This window comes from Chiloscyllium punctatum, chromosome 17 (genome assembly GCF_047496795.1).
Source record: "Chiloscyllium punctatum isolate Juve2018m chromosome 17, sChiPun1.3, whole genome shotgun sequence".
In the NCBI taxonomy this organism is placed as follows: Eukaryota; Metazoa; Chordata; class Chondrichthyes; order Orectolobiformes; family Hemiscylliidae; genus Chiloscyllium; species Chiloscyllium punctatum.
This window is the reverse complement of record NC_092755.1, coordinates 68,227,739-68,253,087: the sequence shown is the minus strand read 5'-3', so window position 1 is coordinate 68,253,087 and position 25,349 is coordinate 68,227,739. Positions and strand designations below refer to the sequence as shown.

The window sequence follows — 25,349 nt, the reverse complement described above, 5'->3', positions numbered from 1 at the left end:
TGCACATTTTCAGGCTAAGGGCAAGAGAATGATACTTGATAAATTACAATAGGGAGAGCTGGTATAGAAATGACAGGCTGAATGGCTTCCTTCTTTATACTCTAATAACTTGTGGGTCTATAAAATAAAATGTTGTGCTCATCCTGTGTCCCACATAAAGGGCAGCTGCTGTTTCACCTGGAAACCATATTCTGTTATGCATCATCACTTTCAGGATTGAAACATTGCTCATTTGAGGAGGGAAAGAATCCTTGGTTCAGCAAAAAATACCCCAAAAAATTGTGGATGCTGGAAATCTGAAACAAAAACAGAAATTGCTGGAAACTCAACAGGTCTGGCAGCTTCTGTGGAGGGAAAGCAGAGTTAATGTTCCAGGTCACAGAGTCATCGAGTTTTCGAGTCATATAGCACAAACAGGCCCAACCGATCCATGCTGAAAAGGTTTTCTAAACTGAACTAAGCTGAACATTTGCCTGCATTTGGCCCTCTATAAATTTTTTCTACTCATGTACCTGTCCAAAAATCTTCTAAGTGTTGCAACTGTACCTGTCTTCACCACCACTCCCGGCAGCTCACTCCACAAATGCAACTCTTTGAAAAAGTTGATCCTCAAGTCCTTTTTAAATCCTTCCCCTCTCTCCTTAAACCTATGTACTCCAGTTTTGAAGACCCTTCCTTTGCCATTCACCTTCTCAATATCCCTCATGAGCTTTTAAACCTGTACAAGGTAAACCTGCAATCTCCCACACTATAGAAAATAAAATCCCACCCTATCCAGCCTCTCCTCACAACTCAAACTCTTCAGTCCCAGTCCAGTGACCCTTTTTCTGAAAGACCCTTCTGCAAACAATGGTCAGCAAACCCCTTGTGAATTTTGTCACCAGATTATGATATAATTGTGCATAAAAGTTAGTGTAGGTAGTTAAAGTAAGACCAGAATGTTTGACCATTGATTACAATGGATTCTTCTCATGAGCTTGATTGTGATATTTTAGGGAAGCTTCTCCAGTTGTGTTGCATGCTTTAGGTCAAATGATTGAGGAGAGTAATGACTGCTTCTTGGCTGACTGAGATCATGTTGAATGATAGCTGAAGTGGTGCTTTTTTCTCTTTTTGTTTTCAAATTTCTTCTCCCCTCTCCCTTTTCATTTTGACACCGCTAAAAGATGGGTCTGAAGTGATTTATTGTTCTCTGTATTCTTGCCAATGTGGCTTTTATGCATGGGTAATTCTGACAGTGTGGTGGTATTCACTCTGAGCCCAAGTTGCTGTGCTTTTATATGCATGTTGTAGTGTGGTGTATGGTAATAATGGTAGAGGGTCAGATGTTCTTCCAAGCATATGGCTGAGCATGAACTCTTCCACTTTTACTTGCAGTTGAACACTCTACCTGTTTGCCCGTGTTACAATGCACCTTCTTTAGCCGTCAATTCTGGGGTCTGCACTTGACCTCAGAACTTGTGGCTTAGAGAGAGGGATGCTACCCATTGCACACAGGACTTCCTCCTGACAGGAGTTCACTTGTGTATTTCCAGCAGGGATTAATTAATGAATCAGAAGCAAATTATTTTTATTGGGAAGTCCAGAGGATTATGGTCCCTGCTGAGATCAGCACCAAACCAGAGATTCATGCTCAGCTCTTTCCAGCCATCATTTCTTTAATGACAGCCACCCAATCATGAGTTAAAATTAAATGTTCATTTATTCTGTAACTCTTATGTGGTCTTTCTGGCCTTGTGACGTAATGTTTGCCTGATAGTTTCATTATTCTATCGGCAATAAGTACATCTGACCTTGATGAAAAATAAAGATGAGAAAAGTCCCTGCAGACGAGGAGAGTCAGCCTTGTCACAGTGCAATATTCTCACTTCACCGATCCTTTTTGCTGTACTTCTGGTGGCCATGCCTTCATTCACCTGATTATGCTTTCTAATTCCCTTCCAAACCTTTGTTTCTTGTACTCCCTTTTCCTTTAAGGTCCTCCTTAAAATGAACTTCTGACTAAAGTTTACGTAACCTCCTAATAAATGCTGGTGACATATTGATATTTGAATGGCTGTACTGTGAAGCATGCTGGGATGTGTTATAACATTAACACTTCGATATAAATACAGCGTGATATTGCCAATGATTAAAATGAAGGAGAACACTAAGATTGAAATTAACTTTTATTATTAACAAAACCAAGCTTTGTTTTGATGAAAGCATAAGAATAATGGTCTTATAAAATTAATCATTCAGATGCTAAAATCCCCTGAGTGATGAGTTCTTATTTGAAGTGCTCAATTTTATCAGTGTGACACATTTTCCTTTTTTTAATCTTCCTCTTCATTCCCAATTCCAAAGGCATTCACATTTTGTGTTAATTAGCTGCTTCTAGTTCTTCTAAGACAAAGTAATAACATTCCCCTTTATAAGTGCATTATGAATGAAATTTAAGTAGCAGTTGAAGGAAAATGCCTGACCTGCCTGGCCTGTTGCTATTTTGAACCATCCACTTTCACCCTCTTAACAGATGGAGGAGGATATGACATTATCAACACTGAAGTGATTGCAACACCAGACATTCGAGAGTACAGAGCGAGCTATGGTTCTCTGAAACAAGTCTGGGAGATGAATTATCAGGAAGCAGCAATCTACTTACAGGTGTGGAACCTTTTTTACAACTGCTGATCCTGCTCCAGTTAAGCTATTAAAAATGAAGAGTATATCAGTTTGAAAGAAGTATGTATAAGCAAGGTAACTTGGTATTGTTGTTGTTGTGAAATTGATACTATAGCTTTTATTTAATAAAAGCAAAACTGTTGAGCTTTAATTACAGATAATCTGGCCATAATGTTCTTACATCTGTTCTGGTCCTAACTGATCCCTGACCTTGTATTTTGACTGTAAGCTTGTTAATCTAGTTCATAATCTCATCAAACTAATATTGGTTTAGTTTGATGAAGCTGGTATTACATATATATTGTACTTGTCAAGGTAAGTGATATAAGTCCTGAAGAATGGAATTTTAAACATGTTTCTTTTTTAACTTGCAGTACTTCTGGTTGCATTTCTGATCACTGCAAGGCAGTTAAAAGACAAAACAGATGTAGAGTGAGGCTTCCACTTTTTTTTCTCTATCAGCATGAGAATTCCAAATTGCAAAAGTTTAACTTTAAATATGAATCAACCTTTTGGTTTGTCTCAGGAGGGGTTCAGCAGCTTGCTCCATATTAATGATATCTTGATACTATCTCATTGCTAACACATTGTTACTACAAACTGGGGGTGACTGTCCAAGTGCACTTTATTTGGAACCTTCACAAATACAGAGAATGAGGCTTTAATCTTGGGGCTAAATTCAAAATCAAATCCCAGAGGTAAAAAGATGTTGTAATCCACACTATCAACGCAGTTTGTTTCTTCTTTGCGTCTTTTTAACAAACTTGGGTAGTTTAGTTTACAAATTAAAAAAAAACTTTTCTATCTCCGATAATCAACCTTATATTGTGATGAAATGTAAACTCGTAATTTAACAGGATTAACAGCATTCCTGATGTTGTTGATGTTAACAGGAAAGCACTTCTGAGGAAGTCCCGGTTACAACCATGACATAAGTAGCACTAAAAGAATGCACCTAAGTAGGCAATTATTTTTTTCTGGAGAAGTACTGATTAAATCAGAACCTACAGATGATGAACAAGTTACAATTTGTTTATGAAAAAAATGTATACCATTTATCTTAAAGTGAATCTGTGTATTTTCAATATAATTGGCAAATGTTTAGTAGTCTTCCGTATAAATTTTAAGTGATACGTTTCTCCTAAATTATACTTAAAGTGATCCAGTCCAATATCTTCATGCTATGTCAGTTATCAGTTATAATGCATTCAATAACATTCCATATTTTTAAAAATTTGATTGTATTGAATAGTTCTGTTCACTGTTTAAACGGACTTCTATTTTTTCAAATAAAACAATTTGCTGTTTATAAAAAAAAAGTATTCGTCATTATTAACATTCAATACTTTTGTTATGTATAGAATGACATGCTGGTCCATTAACCTTTTCACTTTTATTTCAGTTATTGATTTCAAGATGACTTAATTACAGCAAGATGATGTGCTAATGTGTCAAATATTCAATACAATACATGAAGCTGTGCACAAGGTGCAAATAAAATATTAGCAAATGTTAGAAGAATGTATAAGTGTTTTGTTTAAAAATGCCTATGAAGCCAGGTTTCCTGTACAAGTTTGTATTATACAGTTACAATGCCAAGAAAATGAAGATTCCAAAGGTGGACAGAATTTGTTATATCATCATTATTTGTGAAATTCAGTCCCTTTCCTGTAAAAGTGACTAAATAACATTAAAGACACTGCAGGGCTTTTTAACAATAAAGGTCAAAATTATTTAACGAATGCATTTAATCCTTTTTCTACAGATCTTGATTTGTTGAATTTACTTAGCACCAAAATAATAAAGGACACATTTGATTATGATGATGTTGCTAGAAAGGAGTCAGAAATGTAACTTTATATTTTGGTTACTATTTAAAGGTTACAGTTTTGATGGACACATTTCTTTTTGTTGTTGTGCTCTAGATAGAAAGTGCATTCTTAAAGTGAATCTGTGTATTTTCAATATAATTGGCAAATGTTTAGTAGTCTTCTGTATAAATTTTAAGTGATATGTTTCTCCTAAATTATACTTAAAGTGATCCAGTCCAATTCTAGATAACTCAGCAGTAAAAATAATAAATTGTTCATAGCTGTCTTTTCATTTTTTCACTTGCAGGAGGGAGAAAATAATGACAAGTTCTTCACTCATCCAAAAGATCAAAGAGCCCTTGCAGCCTACCTCTTTGTGCACAATCACGTATTCTATGTCATGGAGCTGATTTCTGGAGTGCTGCTGCTGATACTCTCCTTATGTGAAGCTCCAGCAGTTCCCTCGCTCCGTCTCGACATTTATGTATGTTATATCTTCACAACTTTTGACAATCCTTAGCTCAGAATGTCTGTATTTCAAGTATTTGTTAATGTGTCATGCCTAAATTCATCCTTGTACAACTAAGTTTGTAGATAGGACTTTTAACTCATTACTGGTAACGAGGGTTTAGTTGAAGGCAAGATTAGAAAGAAATGAGAGAACAGAGGTGCCTGGTGGTGAAGAGGTAAACAATCATCAGTGTTAGGGGAAGAGATAGAATGTATAAACAGAAGAGTAAAGCAGTAATTAAATCCTGAATATGTAATAATAGGAAAATGTCAAAGCTTTATCTGAATGCATATAGCATTTGTAATAGGTGAGTTTTTAGCACAAATAGATGCATATGCCTTGGTAGATTTTGCAGAGACGTGGTTGCAGGGTGACTAGAATTTAAAACCTCAATATTGAAAGGTGTTTTATATTCCAGAAATATATGCAAAGAGGAAAATGAAATGGACATCATTGTTAATAAAGGAAGCTAGCAATGTGGTGCTGTGTAGTGATACATGTGCTATAGATTGCAATATGGAATCAGTTTGAGTAGAAATCAGGAATAGCAATTGAAAGAAGTCTCAAGTGGTAGAGGGCAATAGGCTTCCAGAGAGTTGCTTCACTGTAAGACAAAGTATAAATCAGGAAATATTGGGGGAATGTTAGAAGGGGACTGCAATTGTCATGGGTTATTTTAATCTGCTTATTGACTAAATAAATTAGATGGGCAAGGGTAGAATGGAAGATGAACTTGTAGAATGCTCAGAGCTTGTTTCTTAGAGCAGTATATTATACAACCCACCTGGGAACAGTCTATCTTTGAACCTAGTAATGTGTAATGAGGTAGGATTAATAAGAGATCTCATAGTTTAGGATCCTCTAGGGGGTCGAGATCATAAAATGGTAGAATTACAAATTCAGTTTGAGATCAAGCAACTGGAGTCTCACACCAGTGAACACAACCTAAATAGAGGCAGTTACAGAAGTATGAAGGAAGAGTTAAGGGGAAGCTGAGTTGATGAGCAGTGGCGGACATTTAAGCAGATACTTCATAACACTCAGCAAAAATTAATTCCAGTTGAAAGAAGGACTTGGACGAGAAGGAATAACCACATGGTTAAGGCAGGTGTCAAGGAGGATATCTAATGAAAAACTAAGGCATAAAAAATGGCCAAAACTATGGTAGGCAAAATGATTGAGGATTTCTTAGGAATCAGCAGCAGATGACTGTAGCTAACAAAACAGGAGGAAATTGATGATGAAAGTAAATTGGCAAGAAAATAAAATAAACACCCAAGAGATTCTACGGACATATTAAAAGAGAGAAGCTAAGTGAATGTGGGATCCTTGGAGGATTTGTGAATTGATAACTGAGAAATAACAGATTATTTAAACCAATATGTTTGCATCAGTCTTAACTATGAAGGGCACTGTAAACATCCCAAAGATATCAGAGAATAAAGATGCTCATAGAAGGAAAGAACGTTTGAAAATCTGAGTTATGGTGACTAAAGTATTTGACAAACTAATGGGACTAAAGCCTGACAAGGTGTGAAGACCTTAAAGCCTATACTCAAGAGCTTTAAAGGAAGTGGTTGCAGAGACACTGGAGGAAAATGTTCCAGAACTCAGTAAATTCTGGAAGGGTTCCAGCAGGTTTGAAAACTAATAAAGTGATACCCCTGTTGAAGAAGGGAGGAAGAAAGAAAGCAGTAATCTATATGCCAGTAAGGTTAACATCTGTGAATGGGAAAATGCTAGAGTCAGTTATTAAAGAGGAAATTGCAGGACATTTGGAAACGTTTAACTCGATCAAACTGAATCAACATAGTTGCGAAAGGGAAGTCATTTTTGAGAAATTAACTCGAGTTCTTTAATAAAGGGAACTAATAGATATAGTGCAATTTGATTTATATAAGGCATTCAGTAAGCTGCCACAGAAAAAAGGTTATTGCACCAGATTGGAGCTCATGGTATTAGGGGAAATGCATTATCATGGATTGAGGAACAATTAACATACAGAAGCTAGCGAATCAGGATTAATGGGTCTTTTACATGTTGACAAACATAAATAGTGGAACCCTGGGAACATGATTATTTACTATCTATATCCATGATTTGGAAAAAGATGCTGAGTGTAGTAATCCAAATTTACTGACGATACGAAAACAGTGGCGGGACATGATGCGATAAAGACTTAAGAAATCTGTAAGGGGATGCAAAAAGGTTGAGTGAGGAGGCAAAAACTTGACAGCTGGAATTTAATATTGGAAAGTGTAAGGAAGAATCACAAGGCAGACTAATATTTAAATGCACCATAATGGGATCTGAGTGTTCTAGTGCATGAAACACAAAATGTTAACCTGTATGTATATCAAGTAATTAAGAAGGCAAATAGAATTTCAAGCATCATTGCTACAAAATTTGAATTCAAAAGTAGAGAAGGTTTGTTACAACTGTATAAGGCTAGGGGTGAGGCCGCACTTCGAATGCTGTCTACAATTTTGATCTTTGTAACTTAGAAAGGGTCTGCAGGCATCAGAGGCAGTTCAAAAGAGGTTCTTTATCCGAGACTGATCCCTTGGATGAAGGGGTTGACTTATTAAAAACTGTTAAGTTGGTTAGTTATTTATTCTTTAGAGTTTTGAAGAATGGGGGTGGGGAGGATTTGATCTTATTGAAACATACACGATACTGAGGAGGTTTGACGAGGTAGATGTTGAGAAGATGTTTTCACGACTCGGGAGGGATCTCAAACTCGGAGTCAATTACAAAATAAGGGGATCCTCGTTTATACTGAGACACAAAATAATTTCTTCTGAGGGTAGTGAATGTCTGGAGTTCTCTACCCTGGAGACTTGTGGAAGCTAGATCACTGAAAGTATGTAAAAAGGAGGTTGATAGATTTTTAAAATATCAAGAACTTCAAAGCTATAAGGAATTGGTATGAAGGAGGAGTTGAAGTCTGGGTAGACCAGCAAAGATCTTGTAGAAGAGCAGGGCAGCCTTGAAGGGCTGAACCTGCTCTTGGTTTTTATGCTCCTATGAAGTCTGTCATGCTCTGGTTAATGTTTGTTGATTTATGCAAACAAATTTGATTCTCAGTGTGTATAAAACTGTGGATTATGCTGTAATATGATGATTGAGCCAAATTTCTTGCTGCTGCACTTTTTAAGTGAACTAATGAGAACCTGACCTTGCTATGATCTGATAATCAGTATAGCGAATTATATTGTTATAACAAAAAACAATGTAGCTAAATATGAAATATACTTAAGTATCATGTGCGTGAATGTACCTCAAGCCACTTTATTCAAAAAACATAGGTGTGTGTGTGTGTGTATATATATATATAGAAAGAGGAAGCAAGTGAGATTACAGGAAGAAACAGAAGAAAGAGAAAAGGGTAAAGTTTTAAGGAAATAATAGCTAGAAAGGAGTGCCAGCTATAGAACATAAGAATGAAACACAAGGAATAACTTGCCTGGGTATTTTAAGAATTTTTAAAAATTAAAGCCATTTTGATTACTTTTTGTAAGTATACACCTAAATCTGCTTACTTGTCCACCATTTCTAGTGTCTACATGAAGAAAATATTCTAATCACTTGCATTGACTGAAAAATGGAAGATTTCACACTTTGCCATATTGAAAATTTGTCAGTTTTTTATAGTCTTTATTTTCACATGGTTGTGTCTGCTTTTGCAATATCTTGTTCCCATCTACATAATCTACTATGCCTTCTACCTCTATGAACTCTACAAAGCTGGATATAAAATTCAGGTGTTTGGGGGATGGATCAGTGTGAGTGGTTGGGGAGTGAGGTTTATCGTTAGCTAGCAATTAGAACAGATTTTAATTCTCCTAACCTTCCCTGCCTAACAACTGAGCTAATGAATCAGAACCCCGAAAAAGTCTCTGAAGTTAATGCAGAGTTGGGGACCTTTCCAGAGTGCCCTAAATGCGACGCAATTTCCCATCAGAACCTTAAAGTTCCTGGGCAATTCCCATGTATTATTGCTTTGGGACTTATCACACATTTGACAGTGTATTCAGAAACTAGAAGATCTATACAAATGTATTCCTCTGATCATCATTTATAGCTCAGTCAAACTACCCATAAGTCTATATGTTGAGTCCCAATTCTTACTTGAGGACTTGGCACTGGAAATTCATATTAGCCTTCATTTGCAACCTTTCTAAATCCTCAGTTTCACTCACTTTGTGAGAAAGGCCAAAACTGAATACAGTATTTCAAGTAAGGCCCGATCAGGTTCTTGTGCCATGTCTTGTACTGAACTGTTTTTCGAGTGTTCTCCAACGTCCTATTTCTCTAAGTATCACTTTACAGCATTGCTTTAAAAACATATCTTTAGAAATACATGGAAGAGAATACACAGATTTTTTTTCTCCCTCCGATTTCAGAGTCATATAGCACAGAAGCAGACCCTTCGATGCAACCCGGGCATGCCAACCAGTTTTCCCAAACTTACTTAGTCCCATTTGCCTGTGTTTGGCCCAGTTCCCTTCAAATCTTTCCTATTCATGTACCTGTTTAAATGTTGTAACTACCTGTGTATACCACTTCCTGTGGCAGTTCATTCCATATACACACCAGTGTGTGTCAAAAAGTTGCCCTTTAGGTCTCTTTTAAATCTTTCCCTTCTTACCTTAAAATTATGCCCTCTAATTTTGAACTTCCCTACCCTATGGAAAAGACCTTTGCTATTCACTTTATCAATGCCCCTCTTGATTTTATAAACCTTTCAGGTCATCCATCAACCTCTAATGCCCCAGGGAAAAATGCCTCAACCTATCCAGTCTCTCCTTTTAACTCAAACTCTCCAGTCCTTGTAAATATTTCCTGTACCTAATAGTATCTTTTCTATAACAGGGCAACCAGAACTGTACACAGAATGCTTCTTTTCTTGAAGGATACATGAGGGTTTAAGAATTTTGCCCAGGTGTAACATTGTCCTTGTCTACTTTAGATATCACTTGTCTGACACAGCTCGACCTCCCAACACATGCAAGCAGACAAGTATTGTCTACAGTGTTAACACTCAGAATTTAATAAGATCTGCAGAAATGCAATATTCAGATGACCAATAGAAATAATGAATAACTGTCCCAACACTGATTTTCTGTAGCACCACTAGCCTCAATCCCCAACACTTCCAGACCCATTCAAATCATGAACCAATCCATTCATCTGGAAGTACATTTTATCAATGCCCTGCCAGTCGATTGTTAATCCAGATTAGTGTATTACCACTAATGTTATAGACACCAGCCTCTTTGGGAAGCCTGGTACAAAACTTTATGAAAAACATTTTGGAACTCTAAGTAGGTAATGGCCCATAATTGGTGGTTATAATAACAGCAAAACTGTCAGTATCCACTGTTTCATTCCAGAAAGCTGGGTGGTAAAGGATAGAAGGCAATTATAGTCTGTGCCTATTTATAGGAGGCTCAAATGTCCATCATCCAATTAATCACAATTAACAATTAATATGTAAAACTCATAGCAACTTTTTGCACGTGCATATGCCCAGTTAAACGCAAAAATTCAAAATTGGCAGTCATACCCTGACCGTTCACAGAGTTCACTGTTGCAGTCTTTGCAGATGCAATCAACACAGAATTTGTGGTTTGATGTGAAATGAAGTTTTCTATGGACTGTTTTCACTGCAAAAACATTAAGTTTTGTTGAATGACATGTAATCATTACTAAATCATAATTATGATTAAATGACCTCTCATTCTGAAAAGTTGATGTGAAAAGTTTATGTGAAAGAGTGTAATTTCCTTGTTTTTAAAAATCATGATTTTTAATTTTTAAAAAATGTATTTTTTTTCAGCTTCTACCTTAATTACATTAACTTTCTGTAAAAGGATTAAAATATAAATTTTAAATGTAACCCATGCTTTGTACTACTTGGTTTGCTGTTTGAGAGTTACTTAATCTGCTGATCATCCTGTTTTATGACTTCATAGTTGCTGAATGACATTACCCTCTAGAACCTACTATATGAGGAGCTGTCCCCTTACCACTGGCTGGAAGATGTGAATCATTTTCTGTTGAGCTTTCATCATCCTTGAACTTTGGAAGTTCTTTACAAAATAAAGTTAGATTTGTAAAGCATGATCTTTTTCTGAAATCATGTTGGTTGTGTCCAATATGTCCTTCTTTATCCAAGTAATCAAATATTGCACCGGTCCTGACTCATTTGAATACTCTCCTATTTTCGGTATTGTGTCAAACAAATGATTCATGCCACAAGGTATCCTGTATCTTTTTGCTCTTTCATATTTACTTTATATCATTTGAGGGATCTTATAAAATGATTTCTCGACTCTTTCCTATTCAGTTGCTGTAATAGTCATGTTGTCCCATGTTTAGTCTTAGCAGCGTTCTCTGGTGTTTGCAATGATAGGAAAATACTTCCTGTATTTTGGAATGGTTGCTGTTGGTGTCCTGCGCATAACATCGTGTTCAGCATGAGAATTTGCTGCAAAGGGAAATGGGAATCCAGTTCCATATTGTACAACACGAAGGCACATCAAACTGCATAGTTATGACAACACCAATGTGCTCTGTGACTATCAACTTGAAGTCTCCCCACTACGCTCTGTTAAGAAATTGCTACTTAATTTTTTTAACTGATTATGTTTCAGTTTCTTGTTTAAAATTATTTAATTTTAAATTTGTTTAGGTGCATGCTACACTGGAATTGTTTGCACTTGTCACAGTGGTGTTTGAACTTGGTATGAAGATGAGATGGTTGGGCTTTCACACATTTATTAGACACAAAAGAACGATGTTGAAAGTAAGTTATTTTTTAATGTATTGTGTCTGAGAAATAAGGACAATGTTACATGTGTATCCCTATATGATTGTATTAAGACCTCTATACAATTGTACTGAAACTCCTTTGCAGTAGAAGCAAAGGAAAAACTAAAGCACAGAAGAAGGCCTCTAGTGCAGGCCAAAAAAAAAAGCTGTCAAGTCTAATCTCACTTTCTGGCACATGGTCCATAGCCCTGTCAGGCTAATGCACCTCAAGTGCATGTCAGGCTATTTTTTAAAATGCAAAGATGGTTTCTGCTTCAACAAACCACTCAAGAAGTGAATTCTGAACCCCATGCTGTCAGTGTGGGGAAAAAAGAAAATCCTCCTGAAGTCCCCCGATCATTCTACCAATTACTTTAAATCTATGCCATCAGTTACTGATTTTTTTTTTCTGCTAATTGATTCATTTTGTCCACTTTATCTCTTCTCCTTAGAGTGTATGTTTAAGGATCAGCCTGGCATGTAGTTCAGTTGTCACTCTCTTGAAATTGGGGTTACATTTTCAATCTTCCAATCCCTGGAATTGTTCTAAAACCTAATACAATTTAGAAATCATAGAATGGAAACAGCAGAGAAGCAAACCATTCAGCCCAATGTGATGTACAGCCCTCTGCAAAAGCACCTCAGCTATTCCCATGTTTCTCACCTTTTCCTTGTAGCCTTTCAAACTTTTTCTCTCCGTGTAATTATAAATAACTCTTTCTAAAGCCATTATTGAATCTGTCCCATTATACCTTCAGATTGGAGATCCTAACCATTGCATAATAATTGTGGGATTCAGTTAACAAGGTTGACTAGAAAGCAATTTTGCTGCGTCTTAGCTTGGAGGGGGGAAATAAGCTGTATTTGTGGGTGTAGTTAACTAAATACCATATCATTTAATATCTCTATCCAAAAATAAAACACAGCTTTGTCTGATAAAATATTTTAATAGATTTTTCATACCTTCTGGCAATTTTAAACAATAGACTATCCTGAGAAACTTAGAGCCACAGTATTCTGTGTTACATAACTTGGTGAATAAATTATAAGTAACTTTGTTACCCCTAAAAATGCTCATTAGATGATTCATATACTATTTCCTAAAATGTTACATTCTGAAATAAATCTAATTTGTATTTGAATGAGTAACTATTATTTGAATGTCAAATCAACTTTTGTCCTGAAAATAATTGCTTTCCAATATGAGAAGTAGTGTGGATGGCAATATTTGAACAGAAAGACTTTCTTCAAAAAATTCAGTTCGAAATGTATACTTCATCATGCATGTCATTATATATGAACTCTGGTGAATGGAACTTGTTTTGTTAATACATCATTTATTCAATTTTAGAAGTTGTTATTTATTAAGTACTTTTAATACACAGAATTTTTAACCTGTTCCCTTTCTGGTATTTCTCCAGAGTGTGGTTTTGTTTGTACAGTTTATAGAAGTCATTGTGGTATTAATCAGGCAAACTTCACATGTCCGGATAACTCGAGCATTGCGGCCAATCTTTCTGGTAGACTGCAGATATTGTGGAGCGGTGAGAAGGTAAATTTACAGTAATTATGTTCTTTTTTTTGTCAAGAATTCCATAAATAGCAGGCATGACAAAAAAAATTGATCAGCAAATTGATGCAGTTCCTTAAACTGATAGTTTGAGTACATGATTTCTAATCAGAGTTTTGTATCAACACTTACTAAAAATTCTTACTGTGAAGAGTTCTGTTTCTTTTGAATAATTGGTTTTAAATGAAATAAAAGTAATCACTTGTTTTCACCTGGAGATAGTATTTTTAAATATTTAGAAGAAACCAGTGTCTTTATGCCATTGTAGTTACTAAGAGCAAAATTATGAGAATGCCAGTGATCCTGAATGTGTTTTATTCCAGTGCCATTCCTTTTATTGTGTCTACATTCAAATGAGCATAACTTGTATGAGTCAACCTTTAGATGAAATGGGATTAGAGAATAAGGGATAGATGGACCATAACACACAGATATAATTGAGTTCTCGTTTTAAGTTCGTACATCTGTTCTTATCTATATACTGACAAAACTGCAGGATATAATTACAGCTTGGAATAGTGATTTTTATTTATGCACAAATGAATTTGTGATGAAAGCAGGTGACAGTAAATACATGCAAATAGGATGTTTTTATATATATTAAATCTTTACAGATCAAAGGACTTCAGTGAATTTCTATGCAGCTGGGGTTAGTGAACCAAATAAATTCATATATTTTGTTTCATTTAGTCAAAGCTTTGGACAGGCATTTTAAGAGGCAGCTAACTGAAAGAACTCAACCTATTGCCACTAAATAACTTGTTGAAAGCTGATAGGTAGATCATAGGTGAGTGTCTCAGCCTCAAGTTGTAGCTTCTGACCACAGTTTCTCACAGGCCTTGGCACTTATGAGGTCACCAGAAGCTGCAAGCCAATCAGACTGGCAGCTTCTGGGTCAAAAATAATGTTGAGTTAGGTCTACCTCTTGGGAAATGCAGCAACGAGAAGGTAAGTGTGTATTATCATCTTTTCGCTTCATGGGGTTAGTGGGCGATGGAGTTTAAGACAAGGGAAAAGCATTAGCTTTTGAAGGTCACTTCTGTACCCACAATAGCACACCAATTATTTCTCTTTTTTTGGCACCTTCAGTGAGGTGAAATTTCCATTCATGCTTCCATTTTGAGTTGCAGCTGTAGATTGTAATTTTAGTTATTTTCAATTATTAATGTTGGAATAAATTCAAGAAATGGCAAATGGATCTATTTAATAATGTTAGAGTTATCTGAAGTAAACCATCTTTCCATTACGTTACTAAAACTTAATAAACATAACAAGTAAGCAGCTTTGATCTAGTGTGAACCCTAATTGTTTTGTACAATATAGTTTTGACATCAGTAATTTATATATTGCTTAAGTTCCAAATATACAGAATTATTTATTGTCCATTGACTAGAATTCTAATTAATTTCTGTTTGTTTAAATGGCAAACTTCATCAGTGAAAGTATTGTTTGACTCACAGGAAATCATGAAAATACTTTCCCTCTTCTTAATTGGATTGAAAATCTAGGTTTTGTTAAATTAGTAACTGTGAAATGATTGGCTGAGGCAGAAGGGAAAGTTTTAAATGGACAGAATAATGTTTTCTAAATATTGGAATTCTCACCACAACAATATTTTATGTCATAAATAAAAATGTTCAATATGTTATAAATAAAAACACTGTAAGGCCAAATTAAACCCTTTTTTAAAATTAGTTGAACCCTCCATTGGTTCTTAAGAAAATCTTCATTTAATATTAATACATAATTACTAGAAAGTGCAAAATGTTAATTCTAATTATGTTTTGTTTTGAATTCCCAGAAATTTGCGTCAGATTTTCCAGTCTCTCCCTCCTTTTATTGACATTTTATCATTACTACTTTTCTTCATGGTCATTTTTGCCATCTTGGGTAAGCTCTCACCTACTTAGTTAATGGTTTGTCTTTACATGGACCCGATCTAAATATATTCTGTATGTGTATTAAAATGTTGAATACGGGCAAGTGGGCTGCAACCAGGACAAAGGGAAAAGATAATGCATATCATGCTCCCTGGAGAACATGACTGCAGCTTAATCCTGCTGCAAAGAACTCCTATGAGGTCTTCAAAGGGATGAATACAGGAAAAGGGCTGATGAGCACGCACATACATGTTTGGTGCATTGATAGGCCTTCCAATGAGCCTATCATAGAACAAGAAGACGTCTGGCTCAAACTCAGTACAGCGCAGTGTTGGAACCTGTCCTACCCCTCGTGGAGTTGATGGCTAAATCTAGGAGAATATGTCCAGACCCAACTTTGATGCAACATCTGATGCTCAGTGTCTTGGCTTCCGTTGTAGCACAGACAGAAGCTGCGTCTCTGAGTGCCACACTAAATGCTCAAACTGAAATCATTTGATTTCTACAAGTTGCCATGCAAGCTCATCTTGGTGCATTACAGATTTGCATTGCTGCCACCATGGTTGGAGATGCCAATGTTTGAAGGACTGGGTAGCAACAGTATAGCCATTTGTATAGCTCCAGAATATGCTCAGCTATAGTGCCAGTGTTCCCATGGCATAGGAATCTGCAGTCCAGTATGACAGTATTTGTATTGTTATCATTAGTGTGATGTCAGTGTCCCTGCTATTCGTGTCAGCCAGCCCAGACCATTGCACCACCTCAGCAGAAGTGGCAATATAAAGCCCATTGGAAATCAGTGTTGCTTGATAAACTGATTTGCGACATTTGCTTTGTGATGTATTTTATTCCCATATTGTGCCTAGGAGAAAGTGTGATGCCCTATCACAGATGGATGGTAAGATGAGGAAGTGTTAAACAGCTGGGTTTTAAGGATTTATTCATTGAAATCAAAAGCTGATTAAGTGATTGCAGACATTTCTTCAAAACTAGATGTACCAGCTTCCTAGTTTACTTCTTTTTCTTGAGATGGTTGTCAATGACCTGGTGAACAGTATAACATTCTCGGAGTGGCCAGGTTGTCACTGGTGCAGCACTAATCATGGATGCTCTCTGGCTGTACAGGAAGGACCCCTTACCCTAAGATTTCCAGGATGTTAATAATCTGCTTCACAACATTGTCCAGTTACAGCAGTGCTTATATTGTAGGAATACTGATAATGTGTGGTAGGGCTTCAGAGGTGAGTCATTAGCCATATGTATAGTGGATGACTCTTTTTGCTATGCAGTCACTGTCTAATTTAACTTGGTGGCCCAAAGACAGAAGGATTGATTGATTCAAAGTGAGAGCATAGTTACTGGTGCCAGGCTAGCATGAATTCTCCAACATGATTGGTGAATGAATGCAATTGGTAGGTTCCTGCACCATGTGAATGCTTGCCATCCTCATAGAGCATGTACCTTTCTGCTTAAAGAGAATTCAGTAATATTAGTCCCCATTCCTGATATATAGGACCTCCTGGATGCGACAGTGTTGGCTGAACTGGAATACGTTGGCAATGTCACCTGCTCCAGGCCAGAAGGATCTGCTGGTGGAAATTGAGGATCATAGTCATCTTGATGGCCACTGATAGTGCCATTCTATTACTGATTTGAGGCAATAGGTCATAGTCAGGGAGGGGGCCATAATTCCATGACAACTTTCATAGTGGAGCACAGTAGTTGAATCCATTTCCAGGCTTAGGTACAGAGAGGAGATATGCTTCCTGAAGAGTTTAAACATCACTCAACATTACATTATAATGTCAGAATCCATATACTTCCAGTGCATGCACGGGGTGCCCAAACTATTGTCCTTTACAACATAGTGTAGGGCCTGCCAGCTTCTGTGGTGGCAGAACTAAGGGTAAAGTGTGTAAAGTTGCCACATTTGCAGAGAAACATAAAGGCCTCTGTCTCATTAAAGAGAGATGACTGGTGTGGTTTAACCTAAATGTCACTATGCCTTAGGTGGGAGGAGAGGTCTTCATGGTAGCCTCAGCTAGTTCAGAAATTGAACTCTCTTTATCACAGACCAGGCATCCAACCAATTGAGTTAATCAACCCCCTGACTGAACCACCAGCAAAATGGAGCCCAATGATGCAACCCTTGAAGTGTCATTTCAAGATGCATGGAGGAAAGAGGACACTGGGTAACATAGATTGAAGAGCAAAAGTAGCTGTGCCACTTGTATGTTGCAAGTAATCCATTCTAGAACAATGAAGTTGAAGTCTGTGTGCAGCTGCAGTTAGAATGCAGAGCTGGGGAAAAAAAACAGTAATGTGGGAAGTATTATGTTTTCGGAAGTTGAAGTAAACATACAGTGTTTATATGTTCTTTTCTGAGAGTGCTTCTAAAGCTGTGGATTTGCAGTCTTCTAATATGGGATTTTTTTGTACATTATTTTTCTAGGATTTTATTTGTTTTCTGCCAATCCGTTGGACCCTGTAAGTATTCACAATCTTTATTTAAACATGTTTTTTGGTCATATGTTTTCATGCCTTTATTTTTTTTTAATTGTACATTGTACGTAAGTGAATGTCAAGTGAATATTCCAGTAGAAATTTCTGCTTATTAATGCATAGTAATGTTTCAGAGCTATAAAATGGTATGGGACGAAAGAAGCCCTTCAGCCCATCATGTCTGCAGTAACTAAACTAACTAGCCGTTTTAATCCCACTTTCGAGCACCTGGTCCATTGCAGGTTGCATTGCTTCAGGAGCAGATGATCCCATTGCTTCATGAGAGACATCACTTGTCATGTCATGCTAAATAGAATACCTGCACATTTCCACTAGTCCCTGGGAATTTTACCAGCCCTTTGAGGATGGGCTAGCAAGTGGTAGGGCTGATAAGATAATGTTGAAAACACTGAGAGAGAAGCCAAACTTTTTCTGCCACTTGGAATATTCCTAGCAGTAACAGAGGTAGTCAGCTAATTTAGTCAATTAATTTTTGATCATTTTAACAACCAATCAGAATTTATCTACATCAAAAAGCCCTGCCTTCGTATGAAGGGTGCACAAAAGGATTTGGAGATGCTGCAAGTGAGCCAAGTATAGCAAATGGAATAAATTGTGGAGGAATGTGAGGTTTTCCATTTTCTTAGGAAAATAATTGTTAGGAAAATATTTCTTAACTGGTAAAAGGATGGGAAGTGTTGAACTTATAAGGGATGTTGCTGTAATTGAGACATTGAAAATTAATATGTGAGCATAGCGTGGCGGCATGGTGGCTCAGTGGTTAGTAGTGCTGCCTCGTAGTGCCAGGGACCCAGGGTCGATTCCAGCCTCTGACGACTCTCTGTGTGGAGTTTGCAGGTTCTCCCCATGTCTGCATGGGTTTCTTCTGAGTGCTCCGGTTTCCACCCACAATCCAAAGATGTGCATGTTAGGTGAATTTGCCATGCTAAATTGCCCACAGTGTTCAGGGATGTGTAGGTTAGGTGCATTAGTCAGGAGTACATATAGGATAATAGGGTAGGGGAATGGGTCTGAGTGGGCTACTCTTTGGAGGGTCGGTATGGACTTGTTGGGCCGAAGAGACTGTTTCCATACTGTAGGGATTCTAATTATAATTAAGCAAGAAGGTAAGTGGTATATTAGCCTTCATTACAAAATAATTTGGAGCATGGGGTAAAGATGTTTTACTGAAATTATGTAGAGTCTTGGTGGAGTATTATGTGCAATTTTAGTCTCCTTATACGTGGGAAAATTTAAATGCCACAATTGGAATACAACAAACATCCGCCTAGCCAATTACGGAGGTAGAGAGATTGACTAATGAAAAAATATTAAATAGATTTTACTTTTATTATTTAGAAGAATATGAGGCAATTTCACACATATAAAATTCTTATTGAGCTTGAAGAAAGGTTGTTTCCTATGACTGCAAGGTCTAGAACCAGGTAGCACAGTCTTTGATTAAGTGGAAAGGCATTTAGATGTGAGATGATGAGGAATGTCTTCACTCAGATAGTGGTGAATCTTAGGAATTCTTTGCTGTAAAGCACTGTGGAGACTCAAATGTTGAGTTTGTTCAATACTGAAATGGATAGACTTCTATATATTAAAAACATTGTGGGAAATGGGAACAGTGCAGAAAAATGGTGTTGAGTAGAAGATCAACCGTGATCTCATTGAATGGCGGAGTGGGCTTGAAGGCCTGAATGGCAACTCCTGCTCCTACTGCTTTGATTCTTATGATTAGCTGAAAAATTTCAAAGTACTATCACCCTTAACTGTAAATTCTTATTAATTTATCAATTTCATAAAATGCATAAATTGTAAGAAAAATATAGTGCATAATATAATTTTTTAAAATTTCATGATAAGTGATTACAAGGTTGGTTTTTTTGACAATAATTTTATTTTCTATTTGCAGTATTTTAGCACTCCAGAAGACAGTCTTGTCAGTTTGTTTGTTCTCCTAACTACAGCTAAGTAAGTGTGCACAACAGTCTAGTTCAAAGATGCAACTGAACAGTCCTTCTCTTTGAAGCAATGGTAACTTTCAGGGAAAGAGCCTCTTAAAAAAAATGAAATTGTTTTTTTTTTGCTAATTGTCAGTAATTGATAGGATAACATGTGCTTATGTTGCATGTGGGAAAATGACATTACAGCATTCTGATATTTAGTACAATAACATAGTATGCTGAGATACCAATAGCCTTTACCATTGGGTTTGGCAGGGAAGGAGGCAAAGTAGGATGTGATTTATAAACTGGTGAATCGGTACTGTCAAAGTGATATATCAGCATTTCATATAAAAAGAAAGAAATCGTATGAACAGGTTTCCAAACATTTCTATAATCCATGTTTGGTTTAAGAAAATTGCTATGCTTATTTAGTTCATTGGCTAAATGCATAGTCTTGCAAAAGCAAGCTAAACTAGACAGGCCTCACTATAAAAAAACAAAGAACCGCGAATACTGGAAATTTTGAAACAAAAGCAGAAATTGCTGAAGAAATCAGCAGGTCTTGCAGCATCTGTGGAGAGCTAACGTTTCAAGTCCAGTCGCCCTTCTTCAGAACAGTTCTATGGAAAGGCCTCAGGTTTGATCACTGATTTCTGCTGATTAAGCTAACCTCCATTTGCAAGTTGCTGGGAGTGCTGCAGTTAGATTGAGAAAGAAAATGCTAGAGTTCTGCTTTTTTATAACTTGGAAATTTTTGATGGAAATTATTTAATCAGGGGAATCAGACATGGTTGTGATGCACTCTACAGTGGAATAGTAGTCCAGCAGTCCAGATCACACATCAAAATGGGTTCTTAGTATCCCTGAGGGCTGACTGTTTGTTCCCTTAGAATTGAACTCTAACATGAGCCACTGATTGCAAATGAGGGAAGAGAAAAAGAGCAAACTGTGATGAGGATAGGGGTAGGGGTAAAATTGAAATAGGGATTTCCATTTTTCTTTTCTTAAAATAGATAATTCTGTAGTTTTCCAGATGTGATGATGCCAGCTTACTCCAAAAATCGTTGGTCTTGTGTATTCTTCATTGTGTATTTATCCATTGAGCTCTACTTCATCATGAATCTGGTAAGTTTTTGAATAACATTAATCAAAAACTGAGAACAATATTTACCCAGTTTAAAATTTTATAATTTAATACATTGTGAACTTAATTTACATGTTTGCCTCATTGAGAATTTTTAACAAGTATTTTGTTCACAATTTTCCAGCTTCTTGCTGTGGTATTTGATACATTTAATGATGTTGAAAAGAAGAAGTTTAAATCACTCCTTTTGCACAAACGATTAGCAATAGAACATGCCTTCCGTCTTCTGGTCAGTAAAAGGGTGAGTACTATGCAAAAGCTTCTATAGGCTTTGTTAAGTAGTGGAGTTTTAGGTTAAAAAATTGTGATTTAATGATAATCTGTAGTCTGAGATTTGTTGTATACTTTATTCTGCTAAAAATTAAGGATTAGTCATTAAATTTTCTATGAAAGTGATAGGATTCTGATTTAAGCAGTTAACATTGTGTCCTATGGGAATCATTGTATTATGGAGGTTATTTTTAAAATCAGATTGTTTAGAGGAGCTAATGCACAACACCAGAGCAGGGAGGATTTGAACTCAGGCCTACCTGGGGAGTTCAGAAGTGGGAACACTACCACTGCACCATAAGAGCCATTGCATTTATTTAGATTGATTAACTGATCACCAAATCACAGAATCATTACAGCAAAGACAAAGGTCATTTGGACCACTGTGTCTGTAGAAACTGTCCAAATGAGCACTTTGCTTCATACCATTCTCCTGCCTTCTCCCCAGTCCATTTTCAAATAACAGTCTAATCATCTTTCAAATGCAATTGAATCTCCTTCTCTTACACTCTCAAGCTGTGTATTCCAGATCGTAACTACTCTCTGCATGAAAATGCTTCATCTCACATTATATTTGCCATCTACTTTAAATCTGTGTCTTCTTGTTCTCAATCATTTCACAGTTGGAATAATTTCCCCCATCTACTCTGTCCAGACCCTTCATGACACTGAAAACCTCTATCAAATCTCTGCCCAGTCTTCTCCAGAGAAAATACTTCCAACATTTACAGTCTGCTTTCTGAGACATTAATCCATACCAGCATTTGTGCCATGTCACAGGCTAAACACAGAGAATAGAGTTAATAAAAAGTTAGTGCAAGTCCTTGTGATCTTTTCGTTTTCAGCTTGACAAAATTTTAAGAAAAATGCATTTCATTGGTTAGAAACAAAAGGTTCTAGTAAGATTTCCTCTGTGTGTATTTTAAGTGTATATTTTGTTTGGAGTAATCAGTTTTACACTGTCCTCAGGATATGAAATTCTTCCTGGGTTACAGCTTCATTTTAGGCAAGCCTTGACCAAATCTTGCTTACTCCCTTAAAAATTATATTTAAAATAATTGCTTTAAAATCAGAGTTTATGGATTCCAATCAGGAGCTACTTACCTTTTCATAAAAATTTAAAGAAACTGAAGCCATTTGTAAGTGCCCATTGCTGCCCACACTGAGAACTCATTCAGCATATAGATCAGCCTTTAACATGGTACTCTCCTGATCAGTGAGGCTCAAGTTCTTGCAGAGAAATTTCCACAAGCAATCAATATTTCACAGATTGTTTAACTGTCTAATTGGTATCTTTGTGGTTTATTGCAGAGGCCTAATGGGGTTTCCTTCAAACAGTTTGAGGGCTTAATGAGGTTCTACTCTCCAAGAATGAATGCAAGAAATAAATATCTTATCTTCAAAGCACTGAAGAAAGACGATGCAGAGTTTCTTGGGTAAGGATATTGAGATGTTTCATCCTAGTTATCAGTTGTTTTAAAAAATACTTTCATTTACAATTAATTCTTTCTAGATTATTTTTTGCATGCACTATAACTGCTAGGGTTATGTATGTGTGAATAATGTATGTACTTAAAATGAATATCTGTCCCACAGAATAGAAGATTTTTACAACTTCTATGAAGTTGCTGGATTAAAATGGAAAGTAAGTAATGTGGAAGTTTTACATTTGTTTTCTGTTTCTGTAAACTGAATGCTAATCAGGTTTTGGTAAATGCTAAGCATTGGATAGTGTAATCTACCTACTTTATACAATGATCTATGCTGCGTATCTACATATTCAAAGTTCAAATTTGGTATATAAATCTAGGGTAAAATAAATGGTACAGAACTTGTAGTGAGCTGCTATCTCAATGTTTTCCCAAAATGGATTGTGGGTCAATTCAAAAGTAAAATATATTCAAGACATAAAGAAGATTATGGCAAAGATCTGTGACATTTAATCACTACCTAATTTGGAAGAAAGGTAAAGCATAAAAAGCCTTGCATAAGTGAACCAGAAAAAAATTTAAGGTAATTTAATTCTGTGGATTTTCTTAGTACAATAAATTGCCCAATGCTGTATAGACAATTGACAATAGGTGAAGGAGTAGGCCATTTTGCCCTTCGAACCAGCACCGCCATCCATTATGATCATGGCTGATCATCCTCAATCAGTATCCTGTTCCTGCTTATCCCCATAACCGTTGATTCCCCTATCCTTAAGAGCTCTATCCAACTCTTTCTTGAAAGGATCCAGAGACTTGGCCTCCACAGCCTTCTGGGGCAGAGCATTCCATACACCCACCACTCTCTGGGTGAAGAAGTTTCTTCTCAACTCTGTTCTAAATGACCTACCCCATATTTTTAAACTGTGTCCTCTGTAGTTGAAAAAGAATGCAAGTCAGAGATGAAGCTACAACACCAGTTCTTCGAAATGTGCATGTTTTTATGTGCAACTCCCCATAGTGAACTTATCTTGTTGGTTATTCATTGTATTGATTCCTTTACTTAACATGTTAGCATTTATTTTGAAAAAAGTAGAAACAACATCTAATACAATTAATTACATTTAAGTGGTGTGTTTTTCTCCTCTAGGCAAAAAGAAGTGGAGACTATTGGTTTTATGATCTTCCACATACTCCATTTCTTATATTTAAAGGTAGTATTACTGTGGATTACCTATTGAAACAACCAAGCTCTTGCAGATTAATGCACAAATCTATTTTAGTTTCATTACATTTATTATATTAGTCTTTGAGGACTTACAATTAATCTGGTTAATTAAACTTGCCAATTAAACTTTAATTAACTATTTTGATTGCTTTTATTGGATGAATCTATATAAATTGTATGTGTAGTAAATCAAAATTAGTTATAAAGCTTAGTTTGATCTCAGAGCTTGGGTAAACGCTGATAATTTTAGTTTTATGGCTAATGACATTAGATGAGCCCCAAGAATGAAAACAAAATTTGTTTTGTTTTACATTTTTGTATAAATTCATCTTCTGGATATACACTCTGGCAAGAGTAGCAATTATCACCCATCCTTTGTTACCCTGAGAACCAGTGATGGGCTTTCAACTTGATCTGTGACAAAACCTGTGACAAAATTGGACTCACAATGTTGACAGGAAAGAAGTTACAGGATTATAATCTAGCAATGATGAAGGAATGTGGCGCATATCCAAATCAGGATAGTTTGCAGTATAAATGGGATTTGGAGTAGATGGTATTCTTATGCATCTTCTTAGTATCCAACAGTGCATTTGTCGGGTTATAATTTCTAATATAATGAAATTTTTCTAAACACTCAAATTTCAGATCAAAGAAAAGATGTTGTTTTCATAAATTGAAACTTTGAAATGCTGAGCAAGTGTTTGTAATTTACTGAGTTATAAATCTTCTAATTATTTTCTACTTTTGTAGGAATTAATATCCTTGTGAAGTCCAAAGCATTCCAGTACGCCATGTGTGAGTACAGTAGATGATTTCCTAATCAAATTTTCTTACTTAAATGTGCTACAAATTCTAATATGCTGAAAAGAGCCAACTCATTAACTTGGGTTACAAAAAAGCTTTGCTGTGATAAAGTTTTGGTTTAGTGATGTTCCCTCTATAGCCATGAGTGCAGTCGGTCTTGCGTAGTATGTAGAAAAATATTTGACCCCACTTAAATGCATGGCCTTAACATTTTGTAACCATTTCATATCACATTTGTTTAACAGCCATACAGCTATTAAGAAAATTTTTGGTTTAAAGCTGTTCACACGAACAAATCTCATTTTATTTGCTTACATGAATAGATCAAAATCTAATTGTTGGTGGCAAAAATGTACTTGTTTTCCAGTTGTATAATCTGGTAGTTGTATAATCACAACATGAATCTACAAACTATTAAACAAATAATTTTATGTATATTGAATCAATATTGAAAATTCCCTGACCACTATTAACTTTGGCCAACACATGGGGCTGGACTTTTCAGTCATAAAAGTGGTATAAGAGTCAGTGATGTTTAGAGTCTGCACATGTGCAATCAGGCATAGAAATATTGAAGCACACCCTCTGCCACTCGCTCTACCTCACCCTGCCCATCACACTCCAGTAGAAACCAGTGAACCCTTTTTTACACAATGCATCTTGCCATAACAAATCCTTCAAAGTTACATGTTGATTCAAGTGTAATTCAGTTTTTGATGGTGTATTCATGCTTACCATTGAAAATCTCTGATCTTGAAGTCTAA

At 36.2% G+C, this 25,349-nt stretch overlaps 1 protein-coding gene across 2 annotated transcripts in view; it reads left to right on the top strand.

Annotated features, from left to right (window-relative positions):
• tpcn1 (two pore segment channel 1) overlaps window positions 1-25,349 on the top strand; it is a 111,157-nt gene that overhangs the window by 40,175 nt on the left and 45,633 nt on the right. For both annotated transcript variants that reach the window (XM_072587359.1, XM_072587358.1), the window contains exons 2-14: window positions 2,516-2,646; window positions 4,783-4,959; window positions 11,684-11,797; window positions 13,224-13,354; window positions 15,174-15,262; window positions 17,705-17,739; window positions 19,676-19,734; window positions 20,735-20,834; window positions 20,978-21,094; window positions 22,435-22,559; window positions 22,720-22,768; window positions 23,701-23,764; window positions 24,532-24,576. In XM_072587359.1, the coding sequence (XP_072443460.1) occupies window positions 2,516-2,646; window positions 4,783-4,959; window positions 11,684-11,797; window positions 13,224-13,354; window positions 15,174-15,262; window positions 17,705-17,739; window positions 19,676-19,734; window positions 20,735-20,834; window positions 20,978-21,094; window positions 22,435-22,559; window positions 22,720-22,768; window positions 23,701-23,764; window positions 24,532-24,576 (1,236 nt within the window). The remainder of the gene's footprint in view (window positions 1-2,515; window positions 2,647-4,782; window positions 4,960-11,683; window positions 11,798-13,223; window positions 13,355-15,173; window positions 15,263-17,704; window positions 17,740-19,675; window positions 19,735-20,734; window positions 20,835-20,977; window positions 21,095-22,434; window positions 22,560-22,719; window positions 22,769-23,700; window positions 23,765-24,531; window positions 24,577-25,349) is intronic.